Source organism: Geotrypetes seraphini, chromosome 4 (genome assembly GCF_902459505.1).
Source record: "Geotrypetes seraphini chromosome 4, aGeoSer1.1, whole genome shotgun sequence".
Taxonomy (NCBI): Eukaryota; Metazoa; Chordata; class Amphibia; order Gymnophiona; family Dermophiidae; genus Geotrypetes; species Geotrypetes seraphini.
In genome coordinates this window covers 239,130,269-239,150,199 of record NC_047087.1, presented here as the reverse complement: position 1 = coordinate 239,150,199, position 19,931 = coordinate 239,130,269, and the positions used below count along the sequence as shown (strand labels likewise).

The following is a 19,931-nucleotide window of genomic DNA, read 5'->3' as shown; positions in this document are numbered from 1 at the left end:
CTCCCGCGTGCCCACCTCTCGCCTCTTCAATCCATTCAAAATGCTGCTGCGCGACTCATATTCCATGACAGCCATTATTCTCATGTTACCCCCTCTCCTCAAGTTGCTTCATTGGCTCCCCGTCCATCTCCAAATACAGTTTAAACTCCTCTTGCCGATTTACAAGTGCGTTCGCTCAGAAGCCCCTCCCATATCTCTCTTCACTTATCCCCCCTATGCTCCTATCCGTGATCTCCGTTCATCAAAAAAGCCCCTCTTATCTGTACCCTTCTCTTCCACTGCCAACTCCAGACTCTGTCCCTTCTTTCTTGCGGCGCTGTATGCCTGGAACAGGCTGCCTGAATCAATAAGTCAAGCTCCCTCCCTGGCAGCGTTCATATCCAAGGCCACTTTTTTGAATCTGTTTTCAACTCCTAACTCCCACTCACTGCTGTCAGATACCTATACCCACTGTCTCATTTCCTCTACCACAATCTCCCCAACCCTGAAATTTCCTGTCTAAATTAGATTGTAAACTCTTCTGAGCAGGGACCATCTATTGTATGTTAAGAACATAAGAGCATAAGAAGTGCCTCTGCTGGGTCAGACCGGAGGTCCATCGTGCCCAGCAGTCTGCTTGTGCGGCAGCCCGACAGGTCCAGGACCTGTGTAGTAGTCCTCTATCTATACCCTTCTATCCCCTTTTCCTTCAGAAAATTGTCCAATCCCTTCTTGAACCCTAATACTGTACGCTGTCCTATCACGCACTCTGGAAGCGCATTCCAGGTGTCCACCACCCATTGGGTGAAGAAAAATTTCCTAGCATTGGTTTTGAATCTGTTCCCTTTCAACTTTTCCGAATACCCTCTCGTTTCTGTAGTTTTCGAAAGTTTGAAGAATCTGTCCCTCTCCACTTTCTCTATGCCCTTCTCAATCATGTCCCCTCTAAGTCTTCTCTTCTCCAGGGAAAAGAGCCCCAGTTTCTCCAGTCTCTCAGTGTATGAAAGGTTTTCCATTCCTTTTATCAAACATGTTGCTCTCCTCTGAACCCTCTCGAGTATCGCCATATCCTTTTTAAGGTATGGCAACCAATATTGGTACGCCTTTCAGAAATAATAAATAGTAGTAGATATAAGCCGTGATTCTCTTAATGGCATCTACGTGTGATAGACTTGTAGCCAGTGCCATTTTTGGAGATGCCAGCCAATGTAGGAGACATTACTAGAATCCAGCCCTTACTGCCTACAAAATGGGTGTCAGTAAGGGCCTGTGTGCTAATTTTTGTTAATGGCTATGTCTAATGGCCAACAAAAACCAAAAAAATATACCAATACTGACAAAAGTCCAAAATCACCAATACTGACATTAGCACGTGGCCATTAATTGGGAAAATGGAAAATTGGCCATTTTCTGGCTGAGATAAACATGATCTTAATGTACAGGAAAGACATATATTCGAGGGTGCGCTAAGACCACTTTTTACCATAGCTTAGTAAAGGACCCCTTAGTGTCTAAGATCTATGAAAATAAATTTTAATTGCTCATTTTTTTTTTGTAAGCAGAATGCCTTTTGGTGCAAGGTCTACTGAAGGCCATTGCAAGAAAGAAAGGGCTCTAGGAAATGGTCACTGTATTACAAAGTTCACTACAAGTAGAAATTGCTGTACTGTACCTAGGAAGTCATGCTTGGTTTTGAAATCCACTCTATGTAATCTTCTATAATGTCTTTGTATGAAAAGTCCAAAGCTGAGTTCTTTTTGTTTTAACAGGATTTCAGAAACTGGCAGGACATTTCTTCTTCTTCATGCTGACACTGATACTTTTGTCACATACGGCTACTGCAATGACCCTGGCGATCAGTTCTGGAATGGATGTAGTGGCCATCGCCAATTTACTCATTACAATTTGTTTTGTCCTCATGCTGGTATGTATTCGTGGAAGGTGGATTTATCTTTTGTCAAGAGTTTCTGATTAAAGTTAGACAAGTTCCTGCTAAACCAGAACGTATGCAGGTAAGGCTAGTCTCAGTTAGGGCACTGGTCTTTGACCTAGGGGCCACCGCGAGAGTGGACTGCTGGGCAAGATGGACCACTGGTCTGACCCAGCAGCAGCAATTCTTATGTTCTTATGTAAAAGTCACTTCATGAAAATGCCTATGTCATTAGTGCATTTTCAGTACGCTATGTTTTTGTCTTCACCAGATCTGCTTATTATAGATCTGCTTATAATAGATCACCAGATCTATTATAGTCAGTGTCTCAGCATTTCATGAGTTGACTTTTAATCAGAGACTCTTGATAAAGGCATTATTGCCGAAACACTGTCAGTGTCGAATCGATACTACTATCAATGAAGTGCATCCTGAATAGTCCACGACTGATTGATTGACATCTTTTCCTCATGATTCATTGAGTTAGCTGGGCATGATTTAGGCAGGTCTCAAACATACATGTATGTCCTCTTCAGCAAAGGAAATACACATCTACTTCATAACACCTAAGCATTTGCATTTAAACCTGCTCCAAGTAACAGGTTAATTGTTTGGACCTAAGCTTTATAAGAGTGATAAAGAAAGCAGTTGTGATTACTTATTTGGCATTAATACCCACATTAAAAATGTTCTTTAAATTGGTCCCCTTGGATGTCCAGTTTTGTAAACTCTGCCATTTACGCTTAGGTTGCAAAATAGCCCCTTGTGCATGTAAGTATTAGTGCTTATGTAAAGCCCTAAGTGATGCCGCCCTATTTTTGTCCATGTTTTTTTGCACAATGGGGTTCCTGCTGAAAGTGCTGCAAATTACACCTGCTTTTTGCTTGGTGTAGAGGTATTTTATAAAGGGTTATATATTCAGCTAACCTTTTGTAAAATACTCTACAAACTGTGAACACCTAGAGCTGGAATGCTCCATGCAAACCAGATCCAATTATTTTCCAAGTATAATCAAAGTATAAATTTACCCTTAATCCTTTGGAGACAGACAAATAAATCACCTGTTACTGACTTACCTAGGACTTGATGGCACTTTTAAAAGTAGTTAGGTTCCAAATAATTAAAATTAAATAAGCATAGATGTGACAACATGGATAACTACAATATTGCAAAAGGTAAAGTGGGGAAATATAAATAAAGTAGTCCAAAAAAATTCCACTTATAGGTAACTGAGAGTCTGCTCAAATGGAAGAAAAAGCCTCAGGTTATATTGGCAGAGCTCAAGCTCAAACCACCACCTCCACATCATTGGCTAAAAAACTTCCATAGAGTGACAACTCGCTGTTGAGGTTTAAAATAATTGAGGACTGAGATATTTTGCAACTGAAACCACTGTAAGTGTTTAAAGCAGTCTGTTAAAATGCCAACGTTTCATAGCACTAAGCCGTTTCTTCAGGGCTAATATGACCTTGCTTGAATCTTCACAGAGTGACAGTTGTGCTCACGATCTCACCAATGTCCAATATGATAGCTGCACACGAAGAACAATAACACCCCCCCAACTTCATATATTGGGACTAATTGTATAAGGATCTGCCTAACTTTTATTTATCTATCTATCTTGATATACCAACCTTTGAGACAGGCCCATTAAAGCAGTTAATAATTAATGGTTCTCTAAACCAGCAGTGGTAGCCATGGGTGGGCACAAGCCCATCCAGTAGCAATGTGGCTAGTGGTGATTCCCAAGCACTGCCAACTGAAGACTCCTGGCATCTCTCCCTTCCCTTCCCCTGGTAATTGGTTGTCTCTTGACTGTATTCCCTGATACCTTTTTAAATTATTTTATTTCACTGGCAGAAAGCAGGAATGTATACCTATTGCTCTCGGCGTTACAAGATATTTTCTTTTTAACTTTTTAAATTTATTATCTTATGTGTATGTTATATTATTATTGAGAATTTCTTGTTTATTAATGTACATATTTATAATTGTAGACTCCTGAGGCAGGCCGTTTGGGCTGAAACATGCGCATGTCGAGTCGATGTATGTTGTATTAAAGGAATAAAGGGTTTTGTGGAATACTCAGAGTTCACCAGTCTTTTTTGGACTTATCCACTCTTTCGTGTCTACCTATTGCTCTCACCAGTCCCAAGCCTTCCCTCTGACATAACTTCCTGTTTGTGAAACCGGGAAATTGCATCAGAAGGAAGGCTCAAGGCCAATGCAAGCAGTAGGTATTCTTCACTGGCAGCAAGCAGGGATGTAAAGAAGGATTTGAAAAGTAGTGGGGGGCTTGAAGAAGTGCAGTTAAGAGACTCCTGATCATCAGAGGGAGGGGGGGGGAGAGGGTGAGGTTTTCATGACCACTCACTTTGGGCTTAGGCCAAAATTTAGTGTCTGGCTACGTTCTTTCTCTAAACAAATCAGTTTTTAACTTTTTTTGTTAGACCTGAGCTTTAACCCTCAGGAAACGCCAAAGTATAGAAATAGGTTTTGAATTCTTTCTTGATGGGGGGGTCCCAGGACAGAGCCCTAGGGTACCCCAACTGATAATGGGATAGCAGTGGAGGAGGATCAACCACTGCATACAGTCATACACTAAAGGTGTGATATGAGAGATGTTACGCCACTTATTTCTGTCAGATGGGATGATCAGTGACACTCAAAAAAGCACACAGACAATATAAAAGCATAGACAATAACCCTTTATTATACTTATATATATATATGAATATAAAAATAGAATAACTTCACCGTGATCCCAGGCGTCACCATCGGGAATCCCTGTGACTGATAGGTGGGTAGGATATGGACTGCCCTGTGGTTACAACTAAATGGATTCTGATTCTGGGGGACAGTCCCGTTTCTTATATAGGGTGGAAACTGCTGAGTTCATAGTTATACAAGCTGATCCTGCAGTAACCAGCTTCCTTCACTACGACTCAGGCACACCCGGTCCTGTTCTTTTGTTCTTTGTTTTGGCAACACCCAGGTCACTGTGGTCAAGAGGTCAGGATAGCAGATAAGCAGGCTTGTTGCAGAAACCAGCTTTCTTCACTCGGACACCTGGTCAACCTGGTTTTACTGTTCTTTTGTTCTTTGTTTTGGCAACACCCAGGTCACTGAGGTCAGGATAGCAGATAAGCAGGCTTGAGGAGACATGTCACGCAGTATGCTGAGTTTCAGTTACCCCCTGGCCATAGGCATAACAAGAGATAAGAGAACCAAGACAGAACAGAGCCCTGAATCCAAGTGAGGACAGGGTGTCAAGGAGAAGATGGTGGTCTACAGTGTCAAAAGCAACATATAGATTGAGAAGGATGAGGATAGAATGGAGGTCTTTGAATCTGGTCAGGAACAGGTCATTTTAGACTTTAGCAAGGGCAGTTTCTGTAGAGTGCAGGGGGAGAAAGCCTGATTGGAGTGGGCCAAGAATAGCTCGGGATGACAGAAAGTCAAGGCAACAATGGTGAACAGCATGTTCAAGTAGCTTGGATAAAAAGGGTAGGAGGGAGATGGGGTGATTAGTTGAAAGGGAAGATAGGGTTCAGTGAAGGTTTTTGGGGTATGGTGTAATTATGGCATATTTGAAGACATCGGGGACAGTTACAGTGGAAAGTGATAAATTGAGGATGTGACAGATGGAAGGGGTGAGACATTAAGAGAGATGGTGCTGAGTAGACGGATGGGAATCAGAGGAGCAGGTAGTGAGTTTGGAGGAGGAAAGAAAATGTTCAGTTTCCTCTTCAGTGATTTCAAGAAAGGAAGAAAAGGTGGCATGGGCCGGGGGAGGGTTGATAGAGTGAACTAGTGGAAGGAGAGCTGGAGGTGGCTTGGTTGAAAACTCAAGGTTAATCTTGTGAACATTGTTATGGAAGAATTCAGCCAAAATCTGGGAGAAGAGTGATGGAGGAGTTGGCGGTGAGGGGACTTTGAGTAGAGAGTTCAGTGTGACAGAGATGGCGAGGGCTGGAGCAGAGAGAGTTAGTCAAATGGGTGTTGTAGATTAAAGAGTAGACTGGAAGGAAGTCAGGAGGAATTTAAACTGTATGAAGTCAGCATGAGTGCAGGATTTGAGCCAAAGATGTTCAGCAGACTTGACACAGGAATGTAAGTAGCAGATTTTATAGGTTAGCCAGGGCTGGGACTTGGCACGCCTTACAGAACATGGAACGGGGGGAGCAAGGGTATCTAAAGCAGAAGAGAGAATTGTATTATAGGAGGAGACAACCTAGTTTACAGGCTTGTATAACATAGTGGTAGAGAGGAGGGGTGAGACAGCAGTAGAGAGTGTGCAAGAATCAATAGCCTGAAGATTCCTGAATGTAGTGGTGGAGATTATCTAGGTCTTGGGGGAGGGTGACGAATTGTAAAAGTTATCATATGATGGTCAGAGAGGAGAAGAACTGCAGTAGAGAGGTTTGTGATGGAGTGGTTGGAGAAGAAGACAAAATCAAGGAAGTGATCATTCTGGTGCGTAGGGATGGTGGAGCATAGCTGAAGATTGAATGAGGATGTTAAGTCTAGAAGCATAAGAGTCTGAGGGGTCATTAACATGAGTGTTAGTCACCAAGAATAAGGGAAGAAGATGAAGGTTCAAGAAAGAAGGAAAGCGAGGAGTCAAAGTCGGTGAGAAAGGAAGAGAGGGACTTATTAGGAGGATGGTAAATGACTGCTACATGGAGAGATAGTGGAGCATATAGACAGACGGAGAGGACTTCGAAGGAGGAAAAGGTGGAAGAAGGGGTTTAAATCTACAAGAGGGTAAGAGTTATAGCCCAACACCTCCCCTGCAACCAGCTGGGCAAGGTGTATGGGAGAAAAGGTGACCTCCAGAGTCTTCAGGGCAGAGCCAGGTCTCAGTTAGTGCAAGCAGGTGGAGGGTTCAAGAGATAAAGAGATTGTGGCTGTAAACAAGCTTATTGCAGACAGAGCGGGCATTCCACAAGCACATGAGAAAGATAGAGAAGAGATGGGAAGAAGAGGAACAGAAATGAGATTGGCGACATTGTACTGTGACTCGCATGAGTAGGGTGAGAATTGATTAGGAGGTCCAGGATTGGGATTGATGTCCCTGGCAGAGAGCAAAAGAAGGAGCAGGAGAATATGGATGAGAGTAGGAGAGAAATGGTTAGGGGAGCGTCACAGATGAGTTGCACACAAAAGAGTAGGGATGGCTGAATGAGGGGAAGAAAATATTGACGCTTTAGGGCTGAGAAAAAAGTTAAAGACAAAAGGGAAGGTGAGGTAATGAATTCAGAGACAGTGACATAGTGCTGAGGAGTTAAGTGGTTTGGGGTGAGGACAGAGATTGGAAAGGGTCAGTATCAGGAGGAGGAGGTGTGCAGGAGCCATGGAGATTGAAGAGGGGTGAGGTGAAGGAGTGGGCACCTGGATCAAGGCCTAGGAAATGGGGGTGGAATGGGATGGATAGGGAGTTGCCTGGAGAATGGGAGGAGTATGCAGGTGACTGCAAGACTTCCTCAGCAAGGCCTCCTCAATAGTCAATAAGATTTATCCTAAATATGGGAGAATTTCACTAGGCCTAGACTTAGGAAATACTGCTGGCACATTGAGCTGTGGGGTGAAAACTGCATAGGTGCTAGTATCAAAACATGAGGATGAGAAGTGGCTTAGTAAAAGTAAACTTAACCAGGAGAATTCATGCGCAAAAAGGTAAGTTTCAAGTTTCAAGTTTATTAAATTATTTGATTAAACGCTTTTCAGGATACAAAGCGTTTTACAAAGAAATAAAATTCGATTTCTTAAATCATAAATACATCGTTAATACAAATAATAACTTTAAAATTAAAAACGAACTGGGATAACAAACACATGGAACAATAGGAAAGGAGGGAAAAGAAAAAATACAATATAAAAAAAAAAAAAAAAAAAAGTATTAATCAAATTAGGTTAGAACATAAGGATGATGTGAGAAAAGAATTTGCAAACTTGAAAATCCAAAAAAGGGGATATATAATCAGAGTTTAATACTAAACGATGAGATTAGGAATCAACAGAAAAATAAACTTTTAGTTAAAGGCTTCTTTAAAAAGAAAACACTTTAAACTATTTTTGAATTTTTTCAAATCTTGTTCAAGTCTTAAATAAAGAGGGAGTGAGTTCCAAATGGTAGGGGCTGTAACCGAAAAAATCAGGTCACGGCGAGTACCGATGATTTTTAAAGAGGGAACATATAGGGATGCTTGTGAGGATGATCTGAGAGCTCTTGACGGGCTGTAAGGAATCAGAAGCCTATCTATAAATGCAGGAGTATTGTTTCTTAATGTCTTAAAGACTAATAGTGCTATTTTGTATGTGATCCTATATGAAATTGGCAGCCAGTGAGCGTTTTGAAGCAGAGGTGTAACATGATCGAATTTTTTTGAACCTGAGATTACCTTTATTGCAGTGTTTTGTATGATTTGGAGGCGCCTTATATCCTTAAGATATGCCCCCTTTAACAAGGAATTGCAGTAGTCTAGTTTTGAAATCACTAGAGAATGAATTAAAGTATTGAGCGAAAATGAATCGAGAAGGGGAACCAATGAACGAATCATTCTCAGTTTATAGAAACAATTTTTCACCAAAGCACTGATGTGTAATCGGAAAGAGAGATTATTGTCTAAAATGACACCTAAGATTTTTGTATTGGTGGTGAGGTATAGAGGTTTGTTATCTATTAAGATTGGGTTGATGAGTTGTACACCTTCTTTCCCTGAAAAAAGCATAGAAGTAGATTTATTGATACTTAAAGAAAGTTGATTTTTGTTCAACCAATCATGAACTTTGGCCAGCTTATGGTTGATTTCTAATATATCCTGGGAACTTGAAGAATCTATGGGGTGTAGAAGTTGAAAATCATCCGCGTAAGCATACACTGTAAATCCTATAGATTGACATAGGGTTAAGAGGGGGGCCAGATAAATATTAAATAGTAATGGAGACAATATGGACCCTTGAGGTACTCCATAATTTGATTGATATGGCTTTGAAATAGAATTGTTGAAATGTACTGAAGAAGATCTATTAGTAAAATATGACTGAAACCAATCTAAAACTTGGTCTTTGATGCCAATGGAAGAAAGGCGGTGAAGTAATAAATGGTGATCAATAGTGTCAAAGGCTGCCGCTAAGTCTAAAGAAATGAGAATGACAGATTTATGTTGGTCCAGAAAGTAATGAATAGTTGTGACAAGACCTAGTAAAGAGTGTTCAGTTGAGTGATTCTTGCGAAATCCTGCTTGATTAGGATGCAAGACATGAGTTTTGTCTACAAATTCTGACAACTGTTGAAAAACTACCTTTTCAGTTAGCTTTGCTAGGAATGGAAGACTCGCTATTGGACGATAGTTAGAACAATCGCGCGGACTAGTTATAGAATCCTTGATAATTGGTAGAAGAACTGAATGTTTCCAGTCTTCTGGAATTGATGATGTTGACAAACTTTTGTGAATAATTTGTAGAATAATTGGACCGAAAATTGAGAAGTATCGTTTAAGAAGAAAAGGAGGAAAAGCTTCAATTTTAGAACCTTTGAGTTTTATTGATTGAAATAACTGTCTTAGTTCAGATAGGGTGGGGAGGATGAACTTCGAACATGTAGCTTGAAAATTGATTTGATCTTCATCAGAAATAGCAGGAGTTTTGTTGACTAAATTAGCTTTGATATTAGTAATTTTTGTGTGAAAAAAATCAGCTAAACAGTCGGCTGAGAGAGAATCATTAGCAGGAATATCCGGTTTATGTTTAAAGGTAGTTAATTGTTTTAACATTTTGAAAAGTAATGAAGAATTCTTAGTCATAGATATTTTTTTATTATAATATTTTTTTTTTGCATTGTTGATCATTTGGCGGTAATATTGGGAGTAATTTTTGTAAGTGTCCAGATTGTTTGATGTAGGTTTAGCTCGCCATTTACGTTCGGCTGAACCTAACTGTTGTTTTAGTAATACAAGAGAAGAGTTGAACCAGGGGTTTTTTTGTTTTTTAGGTGAAATTGTTTTAATTGTTATAGGAGCAATTTTATTTAAAAGGGATTGACAGGTGTTGTTCCAGGTGAATAGTTGGTCATTTATAGATAGAGATTTAAAATTATCCAGATCCAGTAATGGTGCAGCGAGAAGCGAGTCATCTATATTTTGGAGGTCTCTTACTTTAATGATTTTGGGAGATCTAAAAGGATCGTGAGGGGGGTGAATAACTAGTGTTGATTGAATGAGACTATGGTCAGACCATGGGACTTTTGAGATTTCGAGATTTGAAAAATTATCAAATAATTCCTCTGAGGCAAAAATCATATCTAGAGTGTGTCCTTTAATATGTGTTGGGCCAATTTTGAAAGGTATAAGGTCAAGATCTTTCATATGAACAAGAAATTCAGAAGTATAAGGGTTGGATTTATCCTCGAAATGGAGATTAAAATCTCCAAGAAGTATAGTAAAAGGTGAAGTGGTAACAAAATTTGAGACAATAGATAATAACTGAGTGAAAGTAGATTGATTAATTGGAGGAGGGTTGTATAGTAGAAGTAATTTGATATTTGGATTCGAATTAAGTTTTACTTGAATATATTCAATAGTACCAATGATTTGAGTGAATTCAACTACTGGGGATAAGTTAGCTTTGTAAATGATTGCAAGACCACCTCCTTTTTTACCTGTGCGATGGTTAAAACAAAAGTTATAGTTAGGGGGAGAAGCATAAGACAGATAAGCTTCATCACCCTCCTTGAGCCAGGTTTCTACAATACAAAGAAGATCGAGCGATTGGTTGGTTAGAAGATCTTTAATAATGTGATGTTTAGAACGTAGTGATCTGACATTAATTAAACCTATTTTTAAAATCTTTTTTGATGTTGCTGGAGTAGTGTATTTGGATGAAAATTTGTTTGATGACTGAAAAGAAGTAGACGAAGTAAGGTTAATTAGATTAGAGGGGTTAAAAGTGGTCAAGGAGTCTACTGGGGGAGGTCTGTGACCCCATTGAACCTGAATTTGAGATGAGAAAGGATTCATGGATAAATGAATGGTGAAAGACCAAAATAAAATTAGAAGAATTCTAGATTTACGAAGGATTTTAATGAGAATAGATATTGAATTTAAGACAAAGAGAAAAAAAGAAAGCGCTAAGAAAAGAAGAACGAGTAGGTTAAATAAATCATAAAGTTGCCCACAAAGTTGCGCACAAAGGAGCGCAACAAGGAGCAGGACCTGCTCCTTGTTCGCCGCAAGAGGGGGGGAATTTAACTGCATGTACCAGCTGAGTGTAGGCGTGTCCAGCGGGCCGCCGCTTTGCGGCGGCGATTCAAAATGGTGGAAAGAGACTGAAGGAATGAAACACAAGACAGAAGATTAATAATGTGAACCTGCCAGAATATGGGTGATAAAAGAAAACTATAAAACTTGAAATATAAACTTAGTAAAATAAAACTAAAAAATTGACTTAGTAAAAACTTGTAGAAACCAAACACACATAAAATAAAATCATTACAGATAAAAGTTAAATTTACAGATAAAATACAGTAAAACTTACTGATAAAAGATAAAACATGCAAATAGAATAAAATTAAAACTTATGAATAGTGAAGTTAGGAAACAGACACAATAAAATTAAAAACTTACGTACAAACCGGAATGTGAGTATTCTTGGAATTAAATGGTACTTAGTACAATAAACATTGAAACAGGTTAAACAAGCTTAAGGTTGACAAAATACGTCTAAAACCTTGCTGACAATAGCAAAACAATCAAAGGTCTTTGGCGTAATGGGCGTGCGCCGCAAGAGGGGGGGAATTTAACTGCATGTACCAGCTGAGTGTAGGCGTGTCCAGCGGGCCGCCGCTTTGCGGCGGCGATTCAAAATGGTGGAAAGAGACAGCTGAGTGTAGGCGTGTCCAGCGGGCTGCCGCTTTGCGGCGGCGATTCAAAATGGTGGAAAGAGAGTACAAACCGGAATGTGAGTATTCTTGGAATTAAATGGTACTTAGTACAATAAACATTGAAACAGGTTAAACAAGCTTAAGGTTGACAAAATACGTCTAAAACCTTGCTGACAATAGCAAAACAATCAAAGGTCTTTGGCCAGGGATAAGAAGACAAGGTTTAAGTAAGAGTAATAAATTGGTTCACGCCAAAGGCGCAAGCTGTCCCCACACATACAGGTAAAAGATTGAGTCAGTTTAAAAGCCTAATGCAGCTTAGTAAAAGGTTCCCTCAGTGCATAAATTGAAGGGGGCTTTCACAGGGGAGGGTACATAGGGATGTCCAACATTTACATGTAATTTATGGGCTACAGTGCCACATTTAGGCATGTGTATTTACACCTGCTGTTGATATGGCATAAGTTAGCTCAAAAATGCCAGCTTACATTAGTATTCTATAATAGAATCTGGAGCCTGGTTGCAATGTTAGAATTTGCACACAGCATGCTGAATCTTGGCATCTAACCTTTGGCGCCCTTTATAGAGTTTTAGAATACAGTGGTACCTCAGTTTACGAGTGCACCGGTTTACGAGTGTTTTGCAAGATGAGCAAAACATTCGCAAAATTGGCGCCTCGGAAACCGAGCGCACTTCGATTTGCAAGCGCCCCCCCCCATGCGAACCGGCACCCTCCCCCCCGCGATCCGGCACACTTCCCCCCCCCCGCCGCCATCGGGCCCCCCCGCCGCCATCGGGCACCCCCCCCCCCGCTGCGACCTGAGGTCCCCCCAACCCATTCAAACACTCTTCTTACTTTGCTGTAGCCTCCGCAGCAGCACCGGCACCAGCATGTCCTGTGCGTGGTGCAGTGCCTGAAGATCTGCTTCCTGTGCTGGGCCTTGAGCATGTGCGCATGCTCAAGGCCTGAGAGTTCACGTCGAACGTGAACTCTCACGTCGAACGTGAACTCTCAAGGCCCAGCACAGGAAGCAGATCTTCAGGCACTGGCACCACGCACAGGACATGCTGGTGCCGGTGCCGCTGCAGAGGCTACAGCAAAGTAAGAAGATGGTTCGGGTGGGTTGGGGGGACCTCAGGTCGCGGCGAGGGGGTGCCCGATGGCGGCGGGGGGGGGGTGCGGATCGCGGGGGGGAGGGTGCCGGTTCGCGGGGGGGCCTTCGGGGGGAGCAATGCCGGTTCTCGTGGGGGGGGAGCAGCGCTGCTGGCCTCGGGGGGGGGGAACCTATCAAAGCGAGGTTCCATTATTTCCTATGGGGAAACTCGCTTTGATAAACGAGCATTTTGGATTACGAGCATGCTCCTGGAACGGATTATGCTCGTAATCCAAGGTACCACTGTATTGACATCTGTCTTGTGGATATTGGCAGGTATGTGCACATTTCTGATTTAGTTGCTCAAAAACCCCATCTGTTGTTGTAGATTGGGTATCGTTTCTGAGGACTAACTATGATTCACTTCTAAGTGGACATTTGTATTTTTCTGTAGAGGACAAAACAGGAGTCAGCATCAAATAATGCTATGTTCTTTCTATTCTAGATTTTCTCTGGTCTTCTGGTAAATCTCCCAAGTGTGATGGATTGGTTGAACTGGCTCAAATACTTCAGCATTCCTAGATATGGCTTGACGGTTAGTACGGCTTCAAAAACTAACAAATCGGAATGTACTTGCTATGGCATATCACAAAATGGATTTATCTTATAGTTCTAATTTGAATTTGTTTAGTGCCTCTTATCCAAACCAGATCTTAATGCATGTTATAGCTAAATTAACGTTTCTGAAACGGCAGTGAGCATTGAAGAGATACATTCACACTCACCTTTATTAATCTATCAGGACTCTTCATTCAGATTAAGGCAATCATGGAGGTAATCTAAGTTTGCATGTGAAATCCTACAGATCCTGATGCAGGTGTTTTTGCCAAAACACAGACCCATGTCAAGTCTAAACATCATAGCAAACCTCTTGGTGCAGTGTTGTACTGTTTTTCCATATAATTTTTGTTTCATTCTCTGGTAATAGCTATTGTTTCAAGTTTCAGGTTCAAGTTTCAAGTTATGGCTTGACATACCGACCATCATATGTATCTGGACGGTTTACAATATTAAAAATTAGAAAAATCTAATAAAATTTAAGATTTAAAATAAAATAAAAAGGGGGTAAAACTAGGACTAAGACAGATTAAGACTTGTTAGAAATGAAAGGTGCTAGGGGATAGGGAAGTTTTAATTACAATATGTAAATAAAAATAAAAGGAGGGGGTGAAGGGATAGGAGGGGGTGAAGGGATAGGAAGTAACAAGAGGGAAACAGGGATGTCACTTCTTAAGGGCTTTTTTTTCCTTATTGATAGGCATCTTTAAAAAGAAATGTTTTAAGATTTGTTTTAAATTTATTTAGGGAATTTTCACTTCGGAGATAAGGTGGCATTGCACTCCAGAGTGATGGTGTGACTATAGAAAAATGGAATTTCTAGTGTAGTATAGGTCCTTGATTGAGGGTACTGTCAATAAGTTCTGATTCGTAGATCTAAGGGCCCTAGGAGGGGTATGTGGAATGAGATATTTGTCTAGGAAAACAAGGAGATGGGAGGTCTTAATTTTAAAGGTTAGAAGGATTTTATATGTTGTTCTATGAGAAACTGGTAGCCAGTGTAACTCTCGAAGAAGCGGGGTAACATGATCATATTTTTTGGCCTTATAGATAAGTTTGATCGCAGTATTTTGGATTAGTTGTAATCTATGGGTTTCTTTTTGAGTTATGCCCGTGGTAAAGAGAGTTACAATAGTCTATGTGGGAGATGTGTTGGGAAGACCAAGGGTCCACCCCTTACTCTTTTGTATTCTTGGCTATTTATGTAGCAGCAAATGGTAAAGTACAGTTATGTGCATGTCTTGCTGTCCACTACATGGGGGACTCCAACTTATGGATTGATTGGGAGAACCAGAGTAAGTCATTAATACAGCTGGAATTACACACAAATACATTAGCTTAGTATGATCCCAAAAGGCTTCTGGATTCAAAAGGGACCCACTTTATATAAATATGATATTCAGTTTAGAGAGAAATGGAGTATAATTGATCTAATGTTATTAATTATTGAGCAAAATCCAAATCTGGTCTTGGGTGATTCCTCGCAACATATTTCTAAAAGCAATTTAACTTCAGGGAAACAAAACATTGTAACAGACAAGTTGAGCAGACTCCTTCAACCTTACAAGTGGTCACTCAACTTAATCATCTTGTGTCAGATATTCTCGGATTGGGGGACCCCAGAAGTGGACCTTTTTGTTCCCACCCTCCCACCCCCATAACCACAAACTTCCATTCCTCTGTTCCAGATTAGAGAGCTGCACAGGAATCCCATGAGGATGTCCCCTCGGGTCACGGGGATCCCACACGGTTGGAGGCAGCTCGAGCCGAGAGGCTTGTCTTTTTTTCCTGCCTTAAAAATTTAAAGTTAAAAAAGTAAATAGGAAAACTTCTCCACACATAACCATAAATATTTTTTTGGGGGGGGTATATTAGTCTACGGCTAGATATTTATAGGAAGATTCGATACTTTCTGTTAATACATCTCACTGTTACTTTCCTCTTTCTCCCCATCTACTGATTATAATTGATTTGTAAACCGCTTATATAATTATTTTATTTGCGATATATTAAATAAACTTGAAAGGTAAAATATAACAGCATTGTGTTGCTGACACATGTTCAGCTTGTGTTTATTGCAATCTAGGAATTCTCTATTTGTCAGTAATTTAAAATTTTGCCCACATACCTGCAAAGTCCACTTTACCAAGTTTCAAAGCGGACAAGTTTGTATGCAATACTTTCACTTTGAGAATTGCCTAAGGAGAAAGTACCCAGAGAGGCTTGTACCTCCTTTTCTGTGGGCACTTTTGGCCACATTCAACATGTTTTGAGTTTCAAAAGGTAAAACATGTGTTTACCCACATATAATATGCATTTCCATTTTTAGTTTTTGGATATTGCTTTGAAAACAGCATATTCCAGTTTTCCTTCCCATGTGCAATGTTTTATGTATCTGGTTACCCTATAAACTATGATCCAAAATTCTAACTTGAGTCATTGTATTACATTTTCTGTATGTTTAATGATTTGGATTTGGATTTAACTGTAGGCCCTGCAAGTGAATGAGTTCAGAGGGCTCTACTTCTGTGCTGATAAACCACCTAATATCACCAACACTGAAATAATTAAAGGGAAATGTGCCAAAGATCCTTCACAATACACTGAAGTGTAAGTACCATTTCGTTACACAAGCTGTCTACTCATTGCATTCTGAATTTACACCATGTCGTCATAGCAAATATAGGGCTCCTTTTACTAAAGCTTACATGTGCTAATGGAACTAGCTCATGTTAAATGCTAAGAAGCATATAGACATAAAATGAGATTCTTATTAGAGAATGGCACGGTGGCTGTTCCCGCAGTTAGCCGCGGGTAACCCACCAAAACAGTAGGGGGAAAAAGTGTTCACCGCAATTACAGAGAAGGCCATTCACCGCCCTGTGGGGCAGTGAATGGCCTTGTCTCCACAGTTAAGGGAGGGAATGCATGTGGTCACCGATCACGCTCCCTCCCTCCTTACTACTTTTCCTGCAGCCACACACAACTTCAATGCTCCAGCTGCTCATAGGAAGGAAATTTAGAAATCGCCCGCCACAAAGGTAAGGCGAAGGGAGGGAGAAAGGGAGGAAAGATGGGGTGGAGAAGAACAGACGCTGAAGGGAACTGGGGAAGGGAGAGAGGGAGGGAAGGTGGGGTGAAGAGGAACAAACACTGAAGGGAAATGGGGAAGAGAGAGTGGGGAGAAGATGCTGAAGGGAAATGGGGAAGAGAGAGATTCCAGGCTATGGGGGGAACGGAGGGAAGAAGATGGGTGCCAAACCAATGGGAGGGGGAAGGAGCGATGGAAGGGAGAGGCACAGTTATTGAGCATATGGAAGAGGCAGAGAGAAGGCAGAGAGTGGATGGAAGGAAATGAATGAGAAGATGAGGAAAGCAGAAACCAGATAACAAAGGTAGAAAAAAAAATCTATTTATTTTCTTTTTTTTTTTTGCTTTAGTATTAAGTAGTATATTAGTTGTGTTGATAAACATTTATAACCAAAGCCCTGCCAGCTGAACATCTCTTTTTCTAGTTCAGCAGCCAGAACTTTGATTTATAAAATGACAATTGTACAGAATATTGTTTCTTTTTATACTTTAATAAAATAAGTTCAGTATAAACCTATTCGAGGCTTGTCTGGATGGGATCAGATGGTTTGCAGTGACGGGGACGGGAATGAGCTGACAGGACGGGGACTGAGCTCGCGGAGACGGGGTGGCGACAGGGTTTTTCCCTGTGTCATTCTCTACTTCTTAGTATTTAGTGCACGCAAAGCTGTAGTAAAAAGGCTCCATAATAGTTTAGAATGAGGTTATAAAATTAAGGCTCCTTCAGTGCCAAACTGTTATAGAGGTAATCTACTTAAGTACTGCTGCCAGTTTTTTTTAAAGCATTTTTTTCCTACAAGAAAGTGGGTTTTTAGTTGTGTTCTTTTTTTTTCTGACAACACCAACCAATGATAAGAACATAACATAAGAATAGACTTACTGGGTCAGACCAAAGGTCCATCAAGCCCAGTAGTCCGTTCTCATGGTGGCCAATCCAGGTCACTAGTACCTGGCCAAAACCTAAAGAGTAGCAACATTCCATGCTACTGATCCAGGGCTTCCCTCATGTCTTAATAACAGACTATGGACTTTTCCTCCAGGAATTTGTCCAAAACCTTTCTTAAAACCAGCTATGCTATCCGCTTAGTTTTCTGAGCTCCAGAAAAGCATAGTTCATTTGGGCAGTTGTCCTGCTCTCTATGCTTGTTGAGACCTGTGAGGCTGTTTTTCTATACTGTTATATAAATATGCGTCACACCCTCAGCAGGAAAGGAAAATAATAAAATACATACTAGTTGCTTTATATAATTGCTAGGTTGAAGTGTCTTCCCTCATTCTGTGTGGTTCTTTTTCTGCCGTAATTGAACATTTCAGAAGATGTTCAAGGCACGATTTGGATGTCTGGGGCTAGACCTGTTTTAAAAACCAGTAAGGGAGAAAAAGGAGCCCAAATTGACCAGAAGACCCCTGGAGGGATGTAAGCATGACCTCTCCCTCTCCCCCCCCCCCCCAAGGATGTAAATGAAACAGAACATACCTGCTTGTATGACAGCTTCAGATGTTATAGCCAGCCCCAGTAGAGCAGCAAGCAGGTTCCTGGAGTAGCTTGGCAGGCAGTATAGTCAACCATAGAGATTGAGACTCAGGCCCATACTCCACTTTAGCCACTACACTTATGGTGGAATCTGTGAGCCTTCCAAACTCCACCCAAATCCCACAAAAGAGGTATCAACGACAGGCATTAGGGCTATTAGTTTGGTATACAGTTGGGTCCAATAGGTTTTGGGTAGATTTTGGAGGGCTCACCATACACCATAAGGGAGTTATGGAGATATGTGTACGTGGGACCTTTTATGGGAATTTCGCTATGCTGCCCCCACTGCTCTGCTGGGATGTCTTTTTGGCCAGTCTAGTGTAAATGCTGAGCCTTCTTACATTCCAATGGCTTGTTTTGTGCATTTTTTTATTTGGAAATTTTGTTTTTCGAAAATGGTTCAAAAAGGTAGATGCACAGAGCACAAACATCCATCCATTTTCAAAAAAACAAGATAGACGTTTGCAGTTTTGAAAATGGGCATGTTTGGTATTGGATTTATGTGTGCCTATAAAAAAAAGGGCACTGTAAATGCATCCACAGAAGCACCTAACGGTGCGTAGAGTCAAAGTAGGTGTGGTTTATACCAGAAATGACCTTATATGCTACACAGGTCCTGGACCTGATGGGCCTCCGCGTGTGCGGACTGCTGGGCATGATGGACCTCTGGTCTGACCCAGCGGAGGCAATGCTTATGTGCTTATGTGCTTATGCACCTCTGTAGACGTAATTCTCATCAAACATAGGCGCTAGTAATGTAGGCCTACAAAACTCTGGCCTACATTACCAGTGCCTATATTAGACATGAGCTGTGATTCTCTTAACAGCACCTATGCATGATTGACATTCAGCCAGTGACATTTTTTGAGGTGCCAGCTGATGTAGATGCCGTTACTAGAATTACGTCCGTAGGGGCCCAAGGCAGAAACTTAGAAGAGGCCTAAACACCTGCCTTCAGGCTATTCCTCTTTCATATTGAGGCAGGCTTTGGGCTCCTTGGGGGCCCAAGACAGTTACCTTGGTGCCACCTCCTAATGCTGGCCCTGCTTTTTTATATGGTATTAGCATAGTCCCAGTGAGAAGATAATGCCTAGAACCTGTGAGAGGAATTTCAAATATATTTTAATAAATGCAGTTCCTTGACATTAGGAAATAGTCTATGAAGCTTCTCATGCTTCTGTATTTTATCATGCAGGTGCTACGGAGAGGAACATCTGTGCAGTCAAGGAAACGGAATTGATGACTGGGCCATGTGGGAAAATATTGTAGCTCTAATCTGCATGACTCTCATTTTCCTGGTGATAACATATACGAAGCTCAGATTAATGAAGAAATTCACTTAAAACCTAGTGTCCGCATAATGTGATATCACCATATGAAAATAGCATTTCTCCATTTGAAGTGTATTTCCTTATAAAGAAAATTTATTTTCGTATTGATTGGTGTCTGTATATATCACACAATTAAAACTCTGTATTAAAATGATCATGTGAGCAGCCTCATTAAACATGTCTCAATACAAATGATCATCACTGCAGCCTCATGCAGAATCCAGATATTCAGAGCCACTCTCCAGATAAAGTGGCCAACTGCAGAACTTATCCAGACAGTGGCTGTACTAAGTCATCCAAATAAGTTATCCAGATAGCAGACTGAATATTGCCACTATCTTGATAAGTTTTGGACCACCCTGGACCTACAGTACAGTACGTGAATTCTATTCCATTACTTACTCAATGGGTTTAGTGTGGATTACAAAAGATATTAAGAGGATCACAGCTTTCCTGGATTTACAATAAATCA

At 40.9% G+C, this 19,931-nt stretch overlaps 1 protein-coding gene across 2 annotated transcripts in view; it reads left to right on the top strand.

The window, feature by feature from the left end:
* The window catches only part of LOC117360079 (broad substrate specificity ATP-binding cassette transporter ABCG2-like), a 76,561-nt gene extending 56,952 nt beyond the window's left edge, over positions 1 to 19,609 (top strand). For both annotated transcript variants that reach the window (XM_033943717.1, XM_033943718.1), the window contains 4 exons: positions 1,749 to 1,903; positions 13,392 to 13,481; positions 15,996 to 16,114; positions 19,324 to 19,609. In XM_033943717.1, coding sequence (XP_033799608.1) covers positions 1,749 to 1,903; positions 13,392 to 13,481; positions 15,996 to 16,114; positions 19,324 to 19,471 — 512 coding nt within the window. In that variant the 3' untranslated portion in view covers positions 19,472 to 19,609. The remainder of the gene's footprint in view (positions 1 to 1,748; positions 1,904 to 13,391; positions 13,482 to 15,995; positions 16,115 to 19,323) is intronic.
* Positions 19,610 to 19,931: the final 322 nt, after the last annotated feature.